General features: G+C 40.9%; 1 protein-coding gene across 1 annotated transcript in view; it reads right to left on the bottom strand.

The window, feature by feature from the left end:
- LOC128735143 (protein kinase C-binding protein NELL1-like) overlaps positions 1-24,322 on the bottom strand; it is a 114,455-nt gene that overhangs the window by 45,877 nt on the left and 44,256 nt on the right. The window contains exon 3 of the mRNA XM_053829639.1: positions 16,417-16,539. Coding sequence (XP_053685614.1) covers positions 16,417-16,539 — 123 coding nt within the window. The remainder of the gene's footprint in view (positions 1-16,416; positions 16,540-24,322) is intronic.

Below are 24,322 nucleotides of genomic sequence, written 5' to 3'. Positions count from 1 at the left end.
CCAATGAAAGGTATAAACTTAGTAAACATATTGCAACAAGATATTGAAATTTTTTGGTTACTTTTCAGTTACAAACGCATAGCTGCTAAGCTGTCAAAGTTGCTGCAAGATCAGAAGGAGTCACCACTGGAACTAGCAACAAGGTCCATCGAATGGGTACTTAGAAACGTCGACAGTGAACAGCTATGGAACCATTCACTGCACGAGTATGGATTTTTTCGTAAACATTCCTTCGATGTGATACTATTTGCTGCCGGATCTTTAACTGCTGTTTTCGCCGTTTTAGTACTAATATTTAAAACAATATTTATCAGAATCAGCAGAAGGGCACGTAATAAAATGAAATCAGAATAAGTTCTATACTGCAGTAACTATTTGCATGTATTATGTGATAAAATTTCGATATATGAAATTACTAGTCAGGCTGACTTGACTGACAGCACAGAATGTTAAGAACGTTCTGCATAACATCCGTTGTCCGAATCGCCAAATTCGTAAAACATTCAAAAGACATTTAAACATAAAAATTAGTGTTCCGGTTGAAAGTCTGCACTATCATCGTAATATTATCGACGTTTGTCCTGCTTCTGCATCTGATTCTGCACCATTCGTCTTTCTCTGCTTTGTTGAAATTTTTGTCTTTCTCCTGCTTTATCGATGCAACATTTATATTGCACCTGCTTAGTCGACAACAAGGTCCAATTGGAATTTTATCTGCGCAGTCGTTTTTGGTCCAATATGAATTTACCTTCTTTAATTGAATTCCCGTGAAACATCGACTGCTGAGGGTATTTTTTTAGTTTTGATAGTAAATCGCTAGTGCAACTTGTGCACTTTAGGTTAAGACCACCATCCTGTGGACATTAAAGTTAGTTCAGTTTAGGAAATATTACGCATTTATAATCGACAACCAGTATTTTACTAGCAGTGAAGAACAGTGATAGTCCTGAATCCGCTGGTCTGCAAAAGCACTAAGTTGCTCTGCAAGTAATGATCCAACGAAGGCAAAGTGTCCATTAGATATCCATATTCAGTCGCCTTGCTTGCTTCCTCTGACAGATGCTCTTCTAGAGCAGCGTTTCCCAAATTGGGGTTCGCGAACCCCCGGGATTCACCAAAAATTTAGTTCCCTGCAAAAAAGTATAAGGAATTTCACCGGGGGGTTCGCGAACCAAAAAAGGTTGGGAATCGCTGCTCTAGAGCCCAGTCTGCTTATTGCGTTGAGGGAACATATAGTCCTTCCTCCTTCGAGCCACATCCCTGAGCCTGTCATTCCTTCTTGCCATCGGATACTGAGCGAAAAGTGAAGCATTAGGAAACCATAATTCTAGAGAAGAGGAATTATGTTGAACCAGCTCCACCGCAAGTGGTCACCCATCAGCAACCTCTCAAACCCCCGATTCCAAGCTTTGATGGGCGCTATAAGAATTGACCAAACACCTTTCTCGACATCGTGTCTCAGTCCTATGATAGTGACGCTATTAAGCTATGTCATTTGGATAAGTCACTTGTGAGAGCTGCTGTAAGAATACTTAATGCCCAAAATGGTAAACAAAGCATTAAAAAGGCTAATGTGGAAATTCCGTCAATAAACAACGAATAGTCCTAACATGTATCGTAACACTGTCAGTAATCCATTCAATACTAGCTATAGAGCTGGTAAACCCGGTTGGTGAATGGCTGGATGATGCGTAAAACAGACCCCGTGGTGGGCGCCTTAATCAGTAACTCCAATTTCTATCTCCTCGTGGTACCAATCGGAAAAAACGAGCAACCTTAGCGGAGATTGGATAACCAACCCCTGCGGGAACTAAGGTCGCATATCAACAAGCAAGGAGCCACAGTGTTGTCTAGGCACTATAAGATGACAGCCTCATCATGAGACTCGGTAGCGTGACCCTAGTACGGCAACCTATCTAAATCCAACAAGCTACACTGCACTGGAGATCTGTTGCAAAGGCGAGAAGATGTGGAAGATCTTGGATAGTCAGTTATCGTTTAGATGACACATTTCCTACATTGTGGTCAAAGCATCCAGAACGCTAAAGGCTTCATCAACGTGTATTGTCTCAAGGCATCATACTGCTCACTCTTCCGTTCAACTCTCAAATACGGTTCCATTGTCTGGCATCCGTATTATCAAACGGAATGGCCAGGATTGAGTCGATTCAACGCCGCTTTTTAAGTTTCGCGCACCGTCATCTACCTTGGCGAGATCCGTTCCGATTTCCGAGTTACGAGAGACGATGCCGATTGATCCATTTGGAGACACTTCGTGCGAAGGAACGTTACAAGAGCTTTGTTTGCTGCTGCTATGTTGCAGGGAACCCAAGCAACAATTTCGGTTTTATTTCTTATGAAGGCATTTAAGACCAAAAGTGGTCAAGAAAGCAGCAATAAGAGTATAATAAAACTCTCATTGTTGCTTGGGAAGAATCGATTGTCCTGCTATTTTGGGAATCATTAATCTGAACGTACATTCCAGGACACTGCGGAGTGACGCAATGCTGTGAATATCGTTTCAACTACGGGCAAAACAGAGCTATGACCGGAGTACAGCGAGTCTTCAATAGAGTTGTCGCTGTCTTTGATTTTAATATGTCACGTGAAAGTATCCGCCGAAACTTTTCTGTGTGTTTCTCTATCAATGACGTTTAAGAAAATCTGTGTATATTTATAATTGCGGGACATCAAAATCGTGATCTGGTGAGCGGGCCCTACAACCTTCACACCGGCATGAACGAAAACGGTCAGCGATGCATCAATTTTGCTTCGCTGATCATCTCAACGACGCTAAAACAGAAGGAGACGCAACGAAAGTTAACCTAGGAGGATCTCAAAGAGATCCGGCGAGAAATCGGTCAGCTGAAGAATAGTAGAGCCGCCGAAAAGAATCGACAAGGGCAGAACTCTACAAAAATGGCTGAGAACTGCTAGTAACGGAACTTCACTGGATAATTTCAATGATTTGGAAGGAGGAGAAACTATCTGAGGGGTGGATGGAACCTTGCCTCTTACGGACAGTGGCTGCTATGAACTGGAAGTGCTTGAAGAGTACGTATATTTGGGATCTCTGGTCACCGCTGACAATAATGTGAGTAAGGAGACATTCAACCTGGAACCCGGCCCTACTTTTCCCTCCGCAAGACGCTTCGACAAAGCTGACAAAGCCGCACAAAGCTGACGATGTACAAAACGCTAATCAGACCCTGCGGAATTGAGACAGTAAATTTACTTACGGAAGACATACGTGCACTTGCCGTATTTATACGAAAGGTGTTGCGGACTATTTTTTGTGGAGTACAAACGGAAAGTGGAGAGTGGCGTACGCGTTTGAACTACGTGTTGCGATGCACACAGTGTGCGAGACGACTGTGCAGTAAAATTCGTTCTCTTCAAGATCCCCACCGGTTCCAGGAACAGAGGGACCCAACGTGTCAGATGGCTCGAGCTGGTTGAAGCCGACTTGCGTGTGTCGAGAAGCGCCACGAATTGGCGACGAGTAACCCAGCACCGAGTATAGTGTAATTCTTGATACGGCAAGAGCCATCCTGACTCTTGGCTGGTTGAAATAAGTACGTACTAGCTACAGAGCTACCGTGAAGGTTTTCGGTTTTCGTACGCATGGTTAGACGAGTAATATATTTGGAGCTGGTCTCTGTCAACTAGTGCGTTTTTGGCAGCCCTTCAGAAATTAATCGGTTGTCAAAGTATCGTTCAGCAAATACATTCAGATAATTATTTGAATTCTGCATTCAGCATGTCAAATGCTATTGAATGATAATTCATACCGGTGGATGCTCTGGAGTTTGGGCAGCAGAAAAAAGTAACAAGATTCACCTGAAGAAAGTATTAGGGAACACATCTTTCGCAACTTCGAACAATTTGCAACTGTTTCGACGGAGACTGTAGCTAGCCTGAATTCACGTTCTCTCCTCGCAACCACCTCGAAACCAGAGCAGAGTGAACTAATAACACCGGCATATTGTCTTATCGGCCGACCACTGACCGCTATTCCGGAATCCTCTTTAGGAAATATTAAAGTTAATTGATTGGACATATGACAGCATTTACAGATGTTACGGGAACATTTCTGGAAGGGCTTGAGACGATCTTAGCCAGGAAGAAAAACTCGAAGGTAATTGATAACATCACTCATAACTCATAACAAATTGATAACATAACAACTTGGCACCGCTTCAATGGAAACTGGAAATAATAGCCCGCATGAATAAAACAGTTTACTTTGCTTTTCCCATGTAAACCTTACGGAAGAAGTAAAGCAAACTATTTTATTCATACAGCTTAATAACTAAAGCTTATCCAGGTTATGTAAGCAAATAAATGCGTTAGAGTTGTCATAAGGGTGCAGGAGCTATCATAAGGGCGTTGCGCAGGAGTATTGCAAGTAACCCAACATTTCAAGTATCCCCGGATGACGGTAGCAACTGTGTCTCTATCAGCTCATTTTCTACATTTGCCATGAACAATTCGTACAAGAATGGTAGCGGGTTGCCCATTAGTGCTCCTGAAAGTTGTTTGTAGCAATTAACCCTTAGTCATTAGGATCAAGAAATCTATTGACTTTTCTAACAAATAAACAAAATAAACCGTAAATGTAAAGCCATTCTTCCAACTACAAAAGACAATCTCCAAAAAAGTCACAATAGCATTTTGAACCCAGTTAATACAAAAATAAGTAATTCCACTCCACACACCCAATCGTGTTTGCTTTAAATGCCATCATACTTTTACCTCCGGTGTCACCCTAATGCTTATTGGAACGCTAAGTAGAAAGTAACGGGTGACAACTAAAATTTTGGATTTTTTTTGAGGCCCCTATACTCAACAACAAACGATCTCAGAGAGAAATGAGAGTATGTATGTGTTAGCTCTCTCTCTCTTCTATTTTTGTCAATATTATTTGTTTTGTTTATGCTTGCCTTGTTTTGCTTAAAATGACGTCGAAACAAGAAGCATTTCGGGAGCGCGTTGTACACTATTACGAACTGCCACAGAAAATTTCAGAAAAATCTCGGCAAAAACTATACGGTACAACATTTGCGAATATGTTGCGGCTTCGACTGTTTACCATGCCCTAAGATGCCCAACAACTATTCGCTAGTAAGGTAGTGGAAGACCAGCCAAAATTATGGCCGCAGTAGGACATCGTTCTCTTTCTCGTTTCTTCAACAACAAGCCCTCTGGTTTGGCTATCAATTAAGATGCATCAGACGACTGTTTGAAGAACATTTTGATCCCGTTTCTACAAAAACATCATGCAGATGGACAATACGTGTTTTGGCCGGATAGAGCATCATCGCATTACGCCAATAAAACACAATCGTTCCTGAATACCCATTCGATCCCATTTGTACCCAAAAACCACGACCCAACAAATCTGTCTCAGTGCGCCCAATTGAGAATTTCTTCGAGGTTTTGAGTTCCTTAGTGTACAAAAACAACCGGAGAGCAACGAATTGCAAACAGTTGATTGGTAGAATCAAGAGATGCATTCGCAAAGTTGACATGACGGCCGTACAACGCTCCTGGTCGGACATCAAGCGGAAGCTTTGCCGAACAGCCGACTTCAATTTCGGTAAATCAGATCTTCTTCATGCATGTTTGTCTTTTTTTGACAGCTTGAGAAAAAAAATCCAAAATTTTAGTTGTCACCCGTTAATACCGTGACATGAAAAGAAACCATTATGTATATCTCCATATTATTCTCCTGTTAGGTTTCCCGATGTTTTCAGGCATTCAACCAATTCTTGTATGTGGCTAATGGACCGGCTTGTAGATTTTATGGGCACTTTTTGGAGCTCGGTTACTGGTTTATGTATTTTGGGTTGTTCATTAATTTTTTGTAATTTTGTAGCGATGTAACTTGTGTAGCGATGTTCTAAATAACCGGTGAACCGGTTTTCTGGTATCTGTATGGGCTGTTAATATTTAGTCTTGCCTTTTAGAAAAGTAAATTTTTACTTTTTTCTCTGTCTGGAAATCGTTAAAAACATGTCGAGCATAAAACGACTTTCAAGAAAAAACTACGTGCTGCCAAAGTTTGCAATTAAAACGGCGTAATTTCCAGTGTAGAAAAATTCATAGCAGCAGAAAACTCAATGAGATTTCAAGCACCATGAAATTTCAACCTTGATCAGAAGCGCCGAGCTCACATATGAATTTCTCTGTTGCTATGCGATGTGAACCAAATTCAGCTGTGAGCATTTTGCTTACTTCTTCCACAGCTGGCATTTCATACAACGAACCAGAGAGCGAAAGAGAATTAACCGCCAGAGAAAACATCAACTGCGAAAAAAGCTAGCACACACTCATGAATTAAAATGGCAAACAAATTGGCAGAATTTACATTTTTGCTTCGCGGGAATCGACATTTTCTTAACTAGAAAGTAAAAAGCCTAATAAGAATTTGATAAACATGTAGTTTAAATATGTGTTTTAGTTTAACTATACGATTTATTTAGAGATTCATTCTCTTACGCTCAGTCACAGTTACGTATCGCACGAGAGAATGCCTATGCTGTTCAACAACGAATTTGTATGTATAGGTGTATAGCTCCGGGTAGCAGTTGAAGCAAAGCAGAATGTGATCAAGCGGGAAGATATATGCGTGAGTTTTGTGCTTCTTGCTATGAAAACAGAAAAACTCACATGTGATTTTTTTCTGCATAGGATCAAGTTGACATGATTCATAGTTGATTTTGATTTTTGATGAGTTTTGAGATTTCGAGTTTTTAACGTCACTGGTAATTTCCATAATTTACGAAAAAAACACCGCATAGAAAAAGATACATTCAGTGCATTTTACTACACAAAATTTAGTTTCAGTTTGGTTTATTTTAGTTTCATATCACAAAACAATAATTCCAGCGTGGCGCCTCCTAGAGAAGGCCAAACCTTTTGCTCTATGGCTCTGACCCATATGATGCGATTATCCGGAGGAAGGCGCACTGCCTTGCACCATTTCCTGTTTTGCTAAGGATGACTCAACTCTCTACCAGTTTCTTTTTTTTTCAGCCGAGAGTAGAATTACTACCAGTATAGTAATAGATAGCATTAGGAAGGAACAATAAGAGAATATGATGCAAACTAGTGCAAGCACTTCGCTGCTGCTGGTTAGGAGCAACGTTGCACACACCCGTTTGTCACAGTCAATCGGTCCGTCTGCTTGCATCGCTTGTCGGGTTGTTATTTGACAGCTTCGAATACATAAAAACAACCCCTTTCGGCTGACGATCAGCAAGGAGGGAGAGGAGGTTAACAGCGATAGTTCCGCATGTGCCTGCCGAGCATGATGGGCGGAAAGAGGGCTGAAGGTGTTTTATGTACTACACCAACGGAGCAGTAGCAGGCATGCTGACGGTCTTTAGTTGGGAGGGAGCATGGGAGCGAGTTGTAAACATGCGAGAAGTTCTCTCGCTTGCCCGGTCGGTGAGGACGGCGAACAGAGCGACGCGGTTCGCGGCTGTTGAAAGGATGAGAGCAGAGGACGATAGTCACATGTTCACGGCGGTTCTCTTTGGTATGCCATTCTTACGAGAAGCAAGCTGCGGCTTTCGCAACGAAAGCGGTTGTATTGGAGGAAAATTTGTGGGCCTCATCGGTGCGAGCGAGAGCGAGAGTCCAACGCGATGTTGGTCGTTGCTCATAGCGAGCTCTGGGCTCTGCTCTCACCGTTAAACGGCGGCATGATGTTGCCGAACATGTTGCGCAACATGCTGGACACTGAACATGGAACGGTGTGCGATGGTGCATGGTACCTGATTTTTGCTGGTCGGAGTTCGTGTGTTGTGGAAATGAAAAGAGGTCATTGCATTTTCATTGATCGATTTATGAGCATCGGCCGTGCCTGCCTGCCTGCCTGCCGTGATATGTGGTTCGGTTGTTGCTTGGTATGATGATGGTGTTTTTTTGTTCTGCTGGCAAGCGTGTCTAGTGGGCGTGAAAAGTGATAGGACATCGGAACTGGACAGCTGGATGCTACCCACTGCTGGTCGCGGATAGAGCAGAAACCGAAACCGGACATAGCGCGCAGGGTGCATTTTTTCCCTCCGACCGATCGTAAACACAGAGGGGGTGGTGTTTTTACGATGTGAGCATTTAGTGAATGCAATATGTAAGTGATTGAAACTTTGAAGGCGGGATGGGAGCCACGCAGTACTATTGGTTGCTGCATCATTCGGCGGGGAAGGAGTGTTTAATTGCCTTTTAATGTGTCTATCGAGACGCGGGAGCGGCTGCGGGCGGAGAATTTAATAAATTTGTGGAGTTTCATTGAACGATACGTTTGGGAGATGTTTGCTTGATATGTTTGCGATAGAGCAATATTCATTTTTGCATAAACGAATTATTGCTTAATCGATTTATTGTGAGCCGGAATTGTACGTCTGAGCAATATGCGCTACTGTTCAACTGCGGAACCAGAAGGCCATTATTTAATTTACCATATCCTGGTAACGGACATGATTTCAAATAGAGGGCTGTTAATTTGATTGCATTTTTTATCACATACCTAACGCTTTCAACAATAACTTTAATTATAGCTGTAAAGTTTGGACTTAAATTACTCAAATGGCAAGAGACTATCACCAAGTGTTATAAAGAACTGGTTTGAACTTGCATGAACCATCATTGTAAGAATAATTATTATTCTACCTGCCTTTTCCAACAGCACGTGGTTCCGAAATTGTTTATCCAAAGTTCGTTTCATAGCAACGCACCGGTTAAGTAACGTTGGTTCCATAAATTTGAACTGTTGCCCTTCAGAGACAATCCCCTTGCCAGTACATATGTATGTACCTATATATCGAACGAGGGTGGTTATTCATTTTGCCGTTATATGTCTAAAGCGTTGAAAGCTTCATATTTTCCATAATCACTAGCTTAGGGTTCTGCCATATAAACCGTCAGGCAGGTACTTACCGGATTGGTAAAGTGCACAACCCTGTACCAATAAGTTTTTAGTGCATAGATCAAACGAGCAAGTTTCATATCTTGGCAATCACTATATGGTAGTTGCCGGCAGTAAGGCTGACCTGGATTATTCTGTCGTCTTGAGTTTTCACCGGCAAAGAACCACGTTTATAGCAACGTCCCATAAATCAAAATATAATGGCAGTTTCCATATTACTGCTTTTGATTATTCAAACTATACTGGGTACGGACTCTTGCCGGCTGCACTGGCAGTGCGAATTTATTATTTAATAGACATTTAAATATATCTGTGATTCTCAACATAATTAATTTTGCTCCAATTTATTCAGTGCTAAAACATTATAAAACCAGAACATCACCTAAGCTCAAGGGCCTGTACGTGCTTTACCGCCGGTAATATCGTCAGACAAGCAAAGTCTGAAAAGCAGTAGTAAAATCGAAAATATAGTGATCATTATCTTTTTATCGCGTTATTTGATTCGTGCGAATGTCTGCGCAAAAGAAAAAAAAGCGCTGAAGAGGAGTCAAGCACACATGGCACAACAATAAATACTGACCTAGGGCATTAATTTTAAACAGTAAACATCGGGTGTTCCTCCAGCAGTGACCGTGTCCGTACGGTCGTCGCCGAGAGATACAATAAAAAAAAATAAAACAGAACGTATAGTGGACGTTTATTTATCGGTTCTAGGGTGATGGGTTAAAAGTCTGGTAACGGTTTTTTGCCCTTTCCGCCCTGCGTTGGGACCATTCAAAGTGACGGCTAGAAACAACTTATTCATACTGAAATAGAACTGATTGACTGCTAACAGTCGTTCATTTTTCTACTCTTTTATTTCGCTGCCGCAAAAAGGACACACTCAAGAAAGCTACCCTAATGTTGATGAATGGCTCTACGACAGACGAATGTTATGGAAACGGGGTTTTTATTCGCAACTCGTGGCAAGCAGCCAGGAACCCAAACATCAGCAAATTGTCTTTTGATTTGATTTCAAGCTGCGGCTTGCTTTCAGTGAGTGCCTACTGCATGAAAAATAGTGCCTCCTTCGGTGATTGATAGGCCCTGACGTAAAAAAGAATGCGTCGAAATTCCTGTACGCGTTTATGCTTTAACAACTCCTAGTTAAATACTGATTCAAATTTATGCTAAAATAAAACTGACAATCCAAAAAATTATGAATGAACTATTAGAGTAAAAAGTGTACACACTGCCAACTGATAATGCTTTTCAAGCAAGGGAATAAATTTGGAATAGAGTTGCTTCAAAATATACGATTTTGCTCTTAGTAACAACGCGAAAATTTGAGGCATCAAGCGTTAGGTAGGGGAAAACTTTTGACATATTCAAATTATTTTTCATGGACAAGAATTTGTGTTTTCTTTGAGGTTAGCTGTCAAATTTTTGATAAATGTTCAAACTGTTCAAAACTATTTTATGAATCAAAGGGTGTTGGTTTCCGCTTGAGTTTATGCTGATGGCGGCCCATCGTAAAATGTCGATCACAGTGTAATTCAAAACCGTGTCAACTTGCCTAGTAAACAAGTTGTGTCACAGCAAAAGGGAACATCCCACTAGAAACTACGCAGCAGAAATATTTTGATGAGTATTGTGAATATTTTGAATTAGCGAAACTCAAAACTAATAGTGTTGATTCATTTGATAATCACTACAAGTTTTGTCATATACCTAGGAATTTTTAGGATACAGGGATTTCTCGAAAATAGCATCCAGACGGTAGTATAAAGTAATGAAACAAAGGTGTTGATAGTGCTCAAACAGAACGGGACAAGGCGTGAAGAGCAGGGATGCCAGGTGATTTTTTGAAAAATCTTCACAAATCCAGAAAAATGTCTTCATTTGTCTTCTTCCGGCTTTCCAGATTTTTTTACCCATTTGAATTGCATGGTGAAGACATGTCTTCAAGTGAAGACATTTAAAAATGAAAGTCTTCTTTGTAACAAAAATGTCTTCAAAATGAAGACATGTCTTCACTTCTGGCATCTCTGGTGAAGAGGCAAGAGCGGAAAATTAGACAAGGGAGGGTCATTAAAGTTGTGTACCGCATCTTTCTCCCAAGCTGGAGAATCCATGGATTGAACCAAGCTCTAATCGGAGCCAATCATAACCGGATTTGAACCCACTTGTGGATCGTAGGCATGGGTTAACCTTTGAACTACAGCGAGTTGAATCCACAAAGGGCTGGGAGGAGAAGTGTCAACAATTTTTCTTTTTGAGTGTTTTTTTTACGAAAATTGCCATGCATTTAGTGATGACATTTTCATGATAATCAAAATTTCATTATCATAAACGGAAGACAAAATCGATCAGTTCATTCGTAGTGCGTATGGTATGTACACAGACACAGTGTAGGGCAGCATTTTGAAACCATTCGTGTTTACTTTTAGTAGTGTATTTTTTGTAAGCTTTGCGTAGCAGGCTTGGCATACACTTTTCGCTTCGATTTTGCTCTTTTGATTACTGCACCTCAGCGAAACAGAATTTGAAAAAGTGGTGTATGGGGCATTTGTAGAGCTGGTAATTATCTATAATATTGCTGAAGAAAGTAAAGCTTTCTCTTTAGTAATTACGCCGCTGTAGGGCTGCATTGCTGTTGGAAGCCAAAAGAGCGCTCTTTTTGCTACCAACGGGGTAGCAGCCTTACAGCGTCACAAATACAAATGATAGAGCTTTACTTTCTTCAGCAATATTATAGATAGCTACCAGCTCTATAAATGTCCCATACATCACTTGTTCAAATTCTGCTTCGCTGAGGTGCAGTAATTAAAAGAGCAAAATCGAAGCGAAAAGTGTATGCCAAGCCTGTTGCGTAGTGATTATAAGGATTCAAATACAATGCATGGATGTTATGTATGCATTATACGGTTGAATGCTACATTGTATAAATCGTATGTTATGTGGATTCAAATTGATTTCCGCAGAAATCCTAAAGGTTTTTTGAACTTTTACAAATCGAAACGGAAATATACTGACATATCTTTTAATGTATATCTCTATGAAAGTGAAGTTAAAACCATGATGGAATTATGTTGTTTGCAAAATTGTACGTTTCTGTTTTCGGCGAATAATCTGCATTTGACTCTGAGACTGTCATCGCTTCTGTTGTTCTGATATACCTGATGATTTAGTAGACACAAGTACGTTCAAGTTAACTCCAGATATGATTCTGTCAGCTGCTAAAAAACTGAAACCTTCGTGGTGCCCTGAACCTGATTTCAAAAGTTTCCTGTTTTCAAAAGTGGCAACCATCGGCATATTTCTCATCCCAGTTTATCAACTGCTCGGGTGTTCCTCAAGGCAGCCACATGGGACCTCTCTTGTTTCTGTCGTTTTTCAACGATTTTGTTTCGCTGCTTGGAGTTGGAAAAATCTGGCCATCTGTACAGCGAGGATCTGTGCAAAAATCTGTCCAATGCAAAACAATGAGAGTGAAAGAGACGGAGAGTTATTTTGCTGACTATTTCCGTCTCTTTCACTCTCATGTACAAGTTCAAAAATCTATTTAAATATTCTTTTTAGATAAATATTGATTATTATCAACGAAACATATAGCATGCTGGGTTTTCTAAACGCTTCAGCTATAATCTCAAAGATCCATACACCATCAAACTCCTATAAATAACATATGTGCGACTAATTCTGGAATATTGTAACGTGGTAAGGAATCTTGAGTATGGGTTATATCAAGAACGCATTAAATCTGTCCATGAAATCAGTCAGCGTTTCCTTTACCACCATCAGTGCTTAGAAATCTTATATTCAATTTATGGAATACGCTTGAATTAATACAATATACTGCTCATTCTTTGCTGCTTGTAATACAGATGAAATAAACTTAGCATTGCCAACCTTAAACCTTAAATGGTTCAAGTGAATCACTTGCGTTCATTCATTTAGTACTGCTATTCATGAATGAATTGTTTTGAAGGGTTGAAAACTGAGAAAGACAAACACTGTCAGCAGTTCAGTAGTCATGTCCGTGGGCTGACAAATAATAGAATACTACCAGGGGTAAAATTGTATGCGCGTTTTATATTCGCCTTCATGCAGGGCTGTTAATCTTTTCGAGCACTGACCACCATATATAGCCGGATTTTGATATCGGCGTGGTTCGATTTTGTCACTAAAAGTATTAATTTTTGGCAACACGAAGTATTTCGCTTCCAAAAATATGCTTAAACATCAATCAATTTCCACATATATGTCATAATGACCTAAAATGATTACGTCAGTATGTGCATGAAAAAATGTTTGTAGTTGTACATGTTTCTAAAGGTAATATTTTTTTGACGTAGGATTACGTCTTGCCGCAGGGTGTCGAAAACTTGCTTGTCGGCCTGATAGCTCTCTTCGGACTTTTTGAGTATAAAATGGTTGCAATCGTAGAAAAATCAATGATTAACACAGTTTCGATTTTAGTAACATAGGCGACACGCCTTTATTGCTAAATTGGAAATACTACTGTAGTGCACGCTGCATGCCTATAAATATACAAACACTTAAGGAACGTCGTGAGCTTGCAATGATTTGTTTCATCAATGACATTTTTTCCCACCGGGTACTGTTGAGTAAACTGCGTCCCGCAAAACCCTGGCGAAATTAATCTTAGATTGAATATCATTGGATGCTAATACCGACGTCATTATAGTAACACCCAGTTCTGTTGGCAAGCTTGGAATGACCCATTTCGGTGAACACGGGTAATACAAATCATTCGGTCATCGTTTTATATTAAATTGTTAACAAAATTGCTACCGTCAGTCTTCATAGAGATTGATTTTGGAGTCCGATTGTTAAAATTAATAAGAAGGAACTAGCATTGTAAGCATTATGAATTATTACCAAAAATATTATTTTAGCTGAATAAGTGTTATATTGAATATTACACCGTATTTCACCAAAATCGCTACAGAGAGGTTTCCATTCATTCGAACAGGTACACTCTACCGAATTGCTATACAAATTACATTTTTATGTACCGAGGCATAAGATTTTAAAAATCTTTTTGAAAAACTCGTACAAATCTTTTGGGAAAACTCACATAGAACAGCAACAAAAAAAAATAGTCCGATCAATCGTATGATGCGTTTTTACAACTAGAATTGAGAAAGTATTGGCCCCGTCACGGTATTATCGTATACGACTGCGATAAGCCGACAAAGGATGTCCTGGAAGGTTGTGGTTGACCGTAAAGATCAAGGATTAGTTTTTCGAAAACTTTACCGTCTTGGCGCATCCCAAAATTTTACTGAGTAGTTAAGCTCTTACTTACGCTGTCCAGCTCTACGAGCACAGCTCAATTGCTATTTGTCTAGGTTAAATTGGGCGTACCTCAAGGCAGCACTATAGATCCATTGCTTTTTTCACTGTACTTTATTGACGAAGCTTTGCTTCTGGGTGATGGTTGTAAGTTGGTGTACGTAGAAGATTCGAAATTGTAACTAGTTGTACGGTCAATTGAAGATTGTCGCAATCAGTAAGAGCTGCTGGATATTTTCAACACAGTATCAGATTATGACATCCCATGGCATTGCATGCACGATTGTTTTCAAATTCAGCATTGATGTTTTTTGTAAAGTGAAGGAGCATCTGGTGCGAAGAATGAAAAACTGAATGATACTGGGAAATTTCGATATGAAGGCCAAATGTATATTGGGTCGTTCAATGGCAGGTGGCACTCTAACCCACACTCTCTCGGTTGGTACCCAAGTGTTTTTGTAATTAAACTACGGTAGAAGTAAGAAGTCGGTTGTCGGCCATCGAAAGCGGCGCGTTCAGTGTATACCACACCGGGTGTGTTTTTTCTGTTTTGCTTATCTCTGATTCTGTCACGATGGATGGTCAAGGATTGTATGTATATTATTCACCTGCTTTTTAACAAAAGTAAAATATATCTTCATGTATCATGTTGGACATGCCAGCGTACTAGCTTGCGACTAAGTAATGGAATGGAAAACTTTGTACAATGCTGCAACAGTTTATATGTCATAATTTGTTCTGTATATCTGTAATTCTGTCGAATTTGTTCTGTATATATTAAGCCTTCGGCGATGATAATTGATTTGAATTCGATCTAACATAGAGCATCAAACAGGCATCAGTATCTTAATCCTCAATCTACTTGATTAACTTCAGTTTAGTTCTCTTATATTTTTATTACGAATCCCAGTAAACTTATTGTTGCACATTTTGCCACTGGTTCCAATTTAACCTAGTACGAGAATGCAATTTTTGCTGTCACTAGTTGAGCTACTGGCTACTATACTAAATCTAAGTTTGGAAATTTGACGCCACTTCATTAACCATATTTCTACCATAGTCACAGGGAGTTCCATGTCACAGGCTCGCTTTTCATATCGATCCGTGTGTGACAAGAGGAAACGGTCTAGACGCGTCAGGTCAGTGTCTGGACTGGGTGATGTCCTGAACGCTGTTGCCATTTATGGTACCCCTCCATATGGGACACACGCTGATGGCGAACTATCAATCATCGTCGTCGCAGAAATGCTTAGCCGGTAATAGAAGATCAGCTGGTGTTCCAGACCGCTACTGGCGTGGCTCTTTAATGAGCACGTTTAATAATAATACTAATAAGCAACGTCTAGTCTATTTCTGATATCATAGTCGTCATGTAAGTTTCGTTTAACCATTCTTAGAAATTCATTGTGACGTGTTTTAGGCCAATGATAATACGTCATATCCCGTGAAAAATTACAGTAATCAAGCAAGGCCTAGCTTCATAGAACTACGGTGCCATTGGTTAAGCTGCTATTCCTATCCTTTTTTTTCTTTGAACCGAAAGAAGTAGAGCACGCGTCAAAACAGTTGTTGATTGGATTAAACAAATAACCATAGGCATTTCCGCTGGAAAAAATCCAAACAGTCGAAACTGTTCCGCTCTTGAATTAGTATGTTGCGTATCGGAAATATGAGATTCGAGTATCAACGGAAAGCTCTACTTCCACGGGCATTTCATTAATCTTGATTTGTTTAGCCATTAGCGGTCGTTTATCCACTTCGCTAGAGTTGCAGCTCAAAGTAGGATCTTAAGCAACGACGAAAGGCAGAATAAAATATATTTACATCGGTACTAATTGATGTATGCACTAGTCATTAGACATGTGAAGTGTGGTCAGTTGTGGCAGGCAAACGGAATGGAGTAGGCTAATTATGGAATTGACATTTCTGTCGGAACGTTCCGCTGCGATAGGCGTAGACAGGATACAACTAAGAACAAAAACTAATGCATACATAAGTTGATTATTAGGTGGGTGTGCTGCTAAAGGTGACAACCCGATTAACTGGAGCTCAACTCCCATCGCCAGTCCTAATCAACGTTTCGTGTTGCAGCGCTGCCATTCGGACGAACTTGTTGCCGGAAATAGTACAGATAATCATTCATATATTGGGAACGGAAATATGGTAATTAAATTGATTCTAACCTGACAAATGATATACCCTTTGATGTTGATACTCTTGTGTGACTGTAACCCCTTGATATTGGGATAAATTTGTGTGTAAACTTAGCGCGTCGAGCAGGTCGATGCCGGGGTCCAGAGCGCCACCTGTAAAGAAAAAAAACCAATAATGTTATTCTGGCTGGTATAATTTTGTGTCATCCCACATTTACAAAATACTATAAATAATATATTATAAAAGTCGTATTAGCAAAACCTGCGTTGTGATAAACAAAATCGTAAATGTCATTCATCATGAAAACCCCCTAAACAGTTCACGGACATTATTGAACAGGGAGGCCTAATTTTAGAAGCCATTGCTAATTTTAATGGATATAAAGTAAAATTAAATGTGTTATTCCCAAATTTTATGACACTCCAATCGAAGCTAAAACAAATGAAATATCGCAAAAATCGGTGTCTCAAAAAGCGGCCGAACAATAAAACGCTTGATTTTACGATCGGTCGGCGTTCAGCGATTGGTTTGTTACGCGCGCTGCTGTCATGGCGGGGTAGATTTTATGAATGAAAATTTCGACATTCAACCTCCCAGTGCCATCAGTGCGAGTGGCGAAGGGTTATCGAACAGATCCGCTACACGATGAGACATAATTTGCATTACAATCTGGTGCTGCCTGCCTGCGGGCGGAGGATCGAAAGCTTTGAAACATTCACCCACATGCAAAATCGCTTGGAATGTGTACCACCAAAGTGAATAAAATCATTGATTTTATTGCTAGAAAATTGTTTTCTTTCTGAAGTAAAACATATTGTCTTGCGTTGCAGTTCAAATCCGCATAAATCAGACATTCTAATAAATTCCAGAATGTTGAAGGCTGACGTGTGCGATACTTATGACATGTTTATCATGCCGGGTGGGAGCTGCTGCAACAGCAGCAGGAGCTTAGGTCGTTCGATCGATCGATTGATCGCCCATCGGGGTTTCATGTTTCAACAAAATAAAACGCCATCGTTAGACATTTTCACACAAGATTAACGATCGTCTAGTTTTGTCAACCCGGCACGCCATTAACATAAAGCAGGGGGGCAGCTTGTGGGAACATTTTTCAGCGCGATGATCACGATCAAGATAGTATTTTCACAGTTCGTAAATCTCATTTGCCTGTCAACACAGCAGCATTGGTCCATCATGTCGGACGATAGACTGTGGCTGGAAGGCGTAGCCGACCACCAGCGCCGGAACATAATTGTAATCGACAGCAGTTGCTAGGAACTGTTGTGTTTGGGGGTGGAAACTGACTTGGTAGTGCAGTGGCTGTAATTGGTTTTTAAGAGGCAAGGGCGCCGCTAGCCGAAGCGCATATGGTTTAATAATTTTATATCGTTTCTACTGGAAGAGGGTTATTCTTAGTCCGTTTTAGTTATTCATGATCAATAAAATCGACACACGCCAACAGTTCGACGTAATAATAAAACGTCAGTTTTGAGGCGCAATCACGAGTTTGAATTAAAATGATAATTAAAAACATGAAAACACTAAGTGAACCAGGAATAAATAGCTCTTTACTTGAGGTATTTGGAGCACTCTGCAAGGTGATTTGTAATTGATTCTAGGAAAAATTGAATCTAGGAAACAATGGCTCTACAATTAAGCAACAGCAGACCGGAAGCCGTAGTGGTTAATCTTTTGTGGACGTGAACATTATCATAACATTATCATGCGCTGTACAATAGATTTCCGGGACTATCTTGTGCACCGTTGCCTAAAATCCTAAGAATGGTAGGTAGAATTACATAAGACTTCGAGTCCTGCCACGAAAGACGATAATTAAGACTGTTGCAGTGGCCTTTTAACCCAATGCCTAGGATTTTGCAGACTTGGTTGCATTGTGGTCGAAAACGACCCAAGTTTTGAACTTACTTTCATTAATCCATTTTCAATCCGAAATTCGATTTCTTTCGATCATTGTCAGGATCATCTGGGAGTGGTTGGATGACCGCATTTGCCCAATTTTTAAAAAGGGGTGTCGACTCTAGTGTAAAAATTATCGAGGAATTACATTGCTCAATTCTGCCTATAAGGTGATCTCCCGTATCCTGTTCTGCAGACTGGAACCGTGAGCGGAGTCCTTCGTCGGCGAGTACCAAGCTGGTTTTCGTGAGGGTCGCTTCACGACGGATCAGATGTTTACCATACGTCAGTTACTAGACAAGTTCCGAGAGTACAACTTGCAGACACATCACCTGTTTGTGGACTTTAAGGCGGCGTACGATTCAGTCAAACGAAATGAGCTGGTTATGCTAGAACATGGTTTTCCGACGATACTAGTTACGCTGATCTGTGTGCGACGCTGGATGGGCCCAAATCATGAGTTAGAATAGCGAGTAAGACCTCAGCCGCTTTCGTGATGTTGGAGGGACTGAACCATGGGGATGCACTCTCTAACCTGCTATTCAACATCGCCTTGGAAGTAGGTGCAATACGGAGAGCATATGTGGAAAGAAACGAAACTATCATTTCGAAATCTCCCATGCTTCTTGGCTTTACGGATAACGTCGATATCATCGGAATCAACAGTAGAGCAGTGGAAGAGGCCTTCAGGCCTTTTAAAAGGGAAGCGGCGAGATTGGGGCTTACCATTAACACCGCCAAAACTAAGTACATCATTGCTGGCAGGGAACGTGGGAGATCGAGTGGTGTTGGTGCCGAGGTGGAGTTATATGAGCAACGATATGAAGTAGTGGAACAATTTATATACCTTGGTACACTCGTGACATGTGACAAAGATGTAAGCCGCGAAGTGAAACGACGAACATGTGACAACGACGCAGCCACGAATCGGGCTTTCTACGGATTACGTAGCCAGCTGAAGTCCCATAGTCTGCAAATTCGCAGTGGCCCTTTACGGACATGAATTATGGACGCTAAAGGAAGCTGATCGACGAGTGCTTGGAGTTTTTGAACGAAAAATTCTGCGGTCTATACTTGGTGGCAAAATGTAAGATGGAGTGTGGCGCGAACGCATGAATCACGAGCTGTCCAAATATACAAATATGCTAATATAGTGAAGATAGTACAATGTGTCAGGCTGCGGTGGGCTGGACACGTAACCAGAATGCCCGACGAAAGAGTAGCCAAAACTATTTTCAGCCAAAACCAGGAAGAAGCCGTACACTCCGAGGGAGACCCGATGAGTGTGCGCAGTCGAAGATGATGCACGGTCAGCTGGTGTTCGTGGGGATTGGAGAACGGCAGCCCAGGACCGACAGTACTGGAGGATCATAATTCGTTCGGTGCAGGATCGGTAACGAACCGTTGCCACAAAAGGAAGTAAGCACCTCGTTTGAAAGGTATGACCCTAAACTGGCAATCTTAGGGAATATTTGTTGACTAATGATCATTGCAGCGTCGGCTCCGGAACATCTATTACAAGGTCCATTTTAGGGATATTTTTGTACTTGAGATAATTCATTTTGCGGCACATCAAATCACAACGGCTTGATAAAATACGACTAACGGACTACAATAGGGACATTTTGGACCCAAATGGCCACTTCAATGTCGGTCCCGGAATATCCGGTACCCGGTTCATGGGGACAATTTTGAATTTTACGATGATGTTGTGGTCGCCAGATAAAGAAAAACAGCGATCGGTTTTGTGTACGAAAAGTGACAAAATTCGGACCGCAACTATCGAAATAGACCAACACTACGAAAACAGACTATAGACAGATACCTCTGCTTCTAAGGTAGCATTCGGGTAGGAGGAGAAATGCAAACCGGTGACCAATGACATTGGCCTATGACTTATCGACTTTGTTGCCTTCAAGAACATGAACGTCATTGTACCTTTTTTTCAGCACAAGCTCCCATGCCAAGACACCTGGACACCCCTACTTCTCAAACATCATTGATGCTAGATCTTATCGAAGCGCTAACGTTGACTCGGACTCGGACCACTACATAGTGCATGATTAACGTGCGTCCTAAGCTTCTCATTGTAAGCAACATTTGGTATTGACGCTAGCGTTGATTGAATCAGCCTAAACCTATGACCATTCATCATATCTTTATTGATTTCAAGGCAGCATACGATACAGTTAATCGAGCTCGTGGTAGATAATGCACGAACACGGTTTTCCGCACAAACTAACAGACTGATCAGAGCAACATTGGATCGAGTGATGTGCGTATCGCGGGGACATTCTCCAGCCGATTCGGGATGAATATGCGTCTCCTATGGATGGTAATTATTGATGACGAACAGTGCTCAAAAAAACTTGACAGCCCTGCATGAAGGCGAATATAAAACGCATTCGCATTCTGCGCGTACAGTTTTACCTCTGGTAGTATTCTTTTATCTGTCAGCCCGTGAACATGACTACTGAGCTGCTGACAGTGTTTGTCTTTCTCAAATTCGTACGCTTCAAAATAATTCATTCATGAATTGCAGTGCTGTATGATTGTTCGACTTACCTGTCAATCAACTCTCTTGCTCTTGACTGATATTTTAGATCCCAAAGTTTAACTTTTAAAACTGCTTGCTTTTTTAAATCAACCAAAACCTGGCTGGATGAAATTAATTAAAACTTTGGAGCGCTGTTTACGTTTATTGTAATTGCGTTGGACCCTCGCGAATACACCCTCACCGAGAATACGCAGACGTCGTTGAATTAGTGCGCTGCATTGACATAGTATATGTTCCGAGCTCTCGACCTCAAAATTACAGAAGTGACATATAGCATCTGTCAGCTTACCAATATTTTTGAGGTGATATCTGCTCGGACAGTGTCCGGTTAAAAGACCGATAGGCCTTATAAGAGCGGTAGTTTTAAATGGTGTTGAATATATGCCGCTGCTGTCGGAGGTCATTATTTACGCGCTCTTGTCGTGTTCGAGCGGACAGTGCTGCGGACGATGTTTGGCGGAGTACAAACTGAAAGCGAAGAGTGACGGAGACGTATGAATCGCGAGTTACATGCGCTGCTAGGATAGATTCCAATTGAACATCTCGAAAGTTGGTACGTAATGGTGGGCTGGACACCTCGTAAGGATGCCGCACGGCAATGTGGCGAAAACGGTTTTCTTCAATAACCCAACCGTTCCAGAAAAAGAAAGATTCAACGAGTGAGATGGCTTGACCAGGTCGCAATCCACTTGCCGCTTATAGAGCTTGCTAAACCCAGTGCAAAAGGCTATAAAAACTTATCGTTTTTCACTCAAACGTATGTTTTTTTACCGGGGTATAACTGGGGGCAAACAAAAGCAAACGTGTAAAATCAGTGTAAATCTAACAACAGCAACAACAAATCGCGCATCGATGTGTGCGTACGGTAAACGTCAGCAAGCTCAATGAGACACCTTTGAAAGTTAGCGGCGAATGGGCCAAGGTTAAGTTAAAAATTGAAATGACTGCTTGAAACAGCCGGAATCACTACAGTTCTTCGCTACTGGAACACTTATGCCAGTAAACATGCAACATAGCCTCGGGACAAATGTACGCATGATCAGCAGGGCAAAAATAGGCATTCATTTTCTCGTCATTTTAAGTGCTATTGGCATACTACAGATGAGAATATTCATGTTTTCAATCAGAACGCGTAAAAGGAAAATGAATGATTTGCCTGAGCTATTGAAAAATGCCAGGCGTTACGGAGCTTCAGCAGGGTTGCCACATGCACAGATTATTCTGTGTTTAACATATATTTGAAAGAAATCGCCTGTACAGAATCTGTATGCACAGAATACAGATTTTCGCCAATTACACAGATTAAACAGATTTTTGAGCTTTTACATGAGGGTGAAAAAGACGGAAATAGTCAGCAAAATGACTCTCTATCTCTTTCACTCTCATTGTTTTGCATTGGACAGATTTTTGCACAGATACTTTTCCTCGCTGTACAGATTGTCAGATTTTTCCAACAAAAAACACAGAATTATATGTGGCATCCCTGAGCTTCAGCTCAACTGCCTTCAATTTCAGTAAGAGTAGATTCTATCGAAACAAATGAAAACAAATTTAAACTGTAGTCGAACATCTCGACAAACAAAGCTCTACAGAACCCCCCGTCTGACAAGTGACAGATGAACGTTCAGTTGTTAGATCACTATAGCGCGAAAAACGATAATACTCACTATAAACACCGGACAAGTGTCGGTCACAAAATAACGGTAAAATATTGAACAAAAGAAAAAAAAATCGTAGCTTCCATTGGAATGGACGCATTCTTGTTCTTTAGTTTCTGTTGCGCACGGGACTGACGGAAGAGGAAGAGAAGAAAATGTGGCAAAACTTTTCCGGAAAAAAGTTTCGGTGAACTCAGACTACCCGAAAGACTTTGTGCGTGCTTTTTCGGAAACAACTTAAGTGCGGGTTAGTGAAACGCTCCTGAAGAAAACTAAACGTGAGCGTCGCGGTTCGTCAAAGTAAATGAAAAGAAAGTCCGCGAAGAGATTTTTTTAACGTTCCCGCCCGCGGAACGAAGAAAATTGCTAAAGTCTCCCGACGGGCTGTTCGTTTATGCCGAAAAACGTGCAGATCAAATGGTGAAAAAGGAGGAAAGACACCTATCATAGAGCACGTCCATTGCACGACGATTGTGAAATCAACGGGAAAATTGGCCAGTGATATTTGGGCCCAGTTCTGGCAGCATCTACGGTTAGCCACCAGAAAATATCGAAAAGAGTGGTGGGGGGTAAACGTCAGCTGGCGGAATAGAGCGCGCAACAATTCTGTCTTTCGTAGCTCGATTCAGTGTAAAGAAAACGTATACAAAACGTCCGTGATAACACCGGGGACCGACCGATGTTCTCCGCGGGTAACGGCCAGAGCGGAAGTCAACGCGGTCGAAGAAAAACCGCCAAGTCCAGTCGCAACTGTGGCGCAGTAATACGTGGAATATACGATATGAGTAAGGTTAGTAAAAAGATAGTTACAATGTGTCTCCTGTGGAGAATCCACTACTTCCCAATGACCCACAGCAAAGACGGACGAAAAAGGAAAAACCTTCGGCGAAACGCAAGCTTGGCAACTGTGGCTAGGACTAGGACTAAACGAACAATGAGGAATAAGTTTTCAAAAAGTTTTGACGGTCCAAAACGATCTAAAAAGTCGCAGGCTTACGTTGACCTCTAATGACAAGTTTTATCTATTCTCTTTTAAATTTTTTGGTCAATCCTAAATGATACTTAGCTTAATGATGTCCCTAAAATATAAAATAAAATATATAGATTTATTTATGCACATTCTTGCTCCATCTAATAGGTACGGTTTATTTTGGAAAGATATGATGAATATACAACTAAGTGCGTATTATTGACCCACGTTACTCTATAGGCAATTAGAAGAAGTGTAAAAGAAGTAAATTGCCATCCATAGGCCATAGGATTGTCCGCTGGTGTACATAATTGTATCGCAATAAAAATCGGAGAGGTCAAAAATGTGGAACAATCTGTGGTCGAGCGTTGTCGTGCAGCAAAATTACTCTAATTGTGTTGTGTGATGATTTCACTCAGATATCTCCCTAGACCAGTTAATTTCACCAAAAATACAGCTCCAACTTTAAACAATGTAAAAAAGCCTTGGGTATAAACGTCGTTTGAGATACGACCCTTCTTTATCGACAGATTTAGCAGCCGGTTATTAGAGTATAGGACTATTACGGGCTAGTGCAACGATCCTACTGGTCTCTAGCAACACCGCCCACCCGGGATTCGAACATACCTCGGAACTGACTGTGTGGTTACTTTAAACGATATATGTTTTTTAGTTCCCAGTTAGGTACTGGATGTAAAGAAATCGATTTTTGACGCTTGTGTCGAATATTGATAGACTCTTTTTACGTCTTAAGTTCTGGCTAAATAATTTTCCAGAACAAATATCATTTAATAAAATCTGTATCCTCTCTGGAAAGAAATTATTAATCCTAA

This window comes from Sabethes cyaneus, chromosome 2, assembly GCF_943734655.1.
Source record: "Sabethes cyaneus chromosome 2, idSabCyanKW18_F2, whole genome shotgun sequence".
In the NCBI taxonomy this organism is placed as follows: domain Eukaryota; kingdom Metazoa; phylum Arthropoda; class Insecta; order Diptera; family Culicidae; genus Sabethes; species Sabethes cyaneus.
This window is presented reverse-complemented; position numbering and strand designations above follow the sequence as displayed.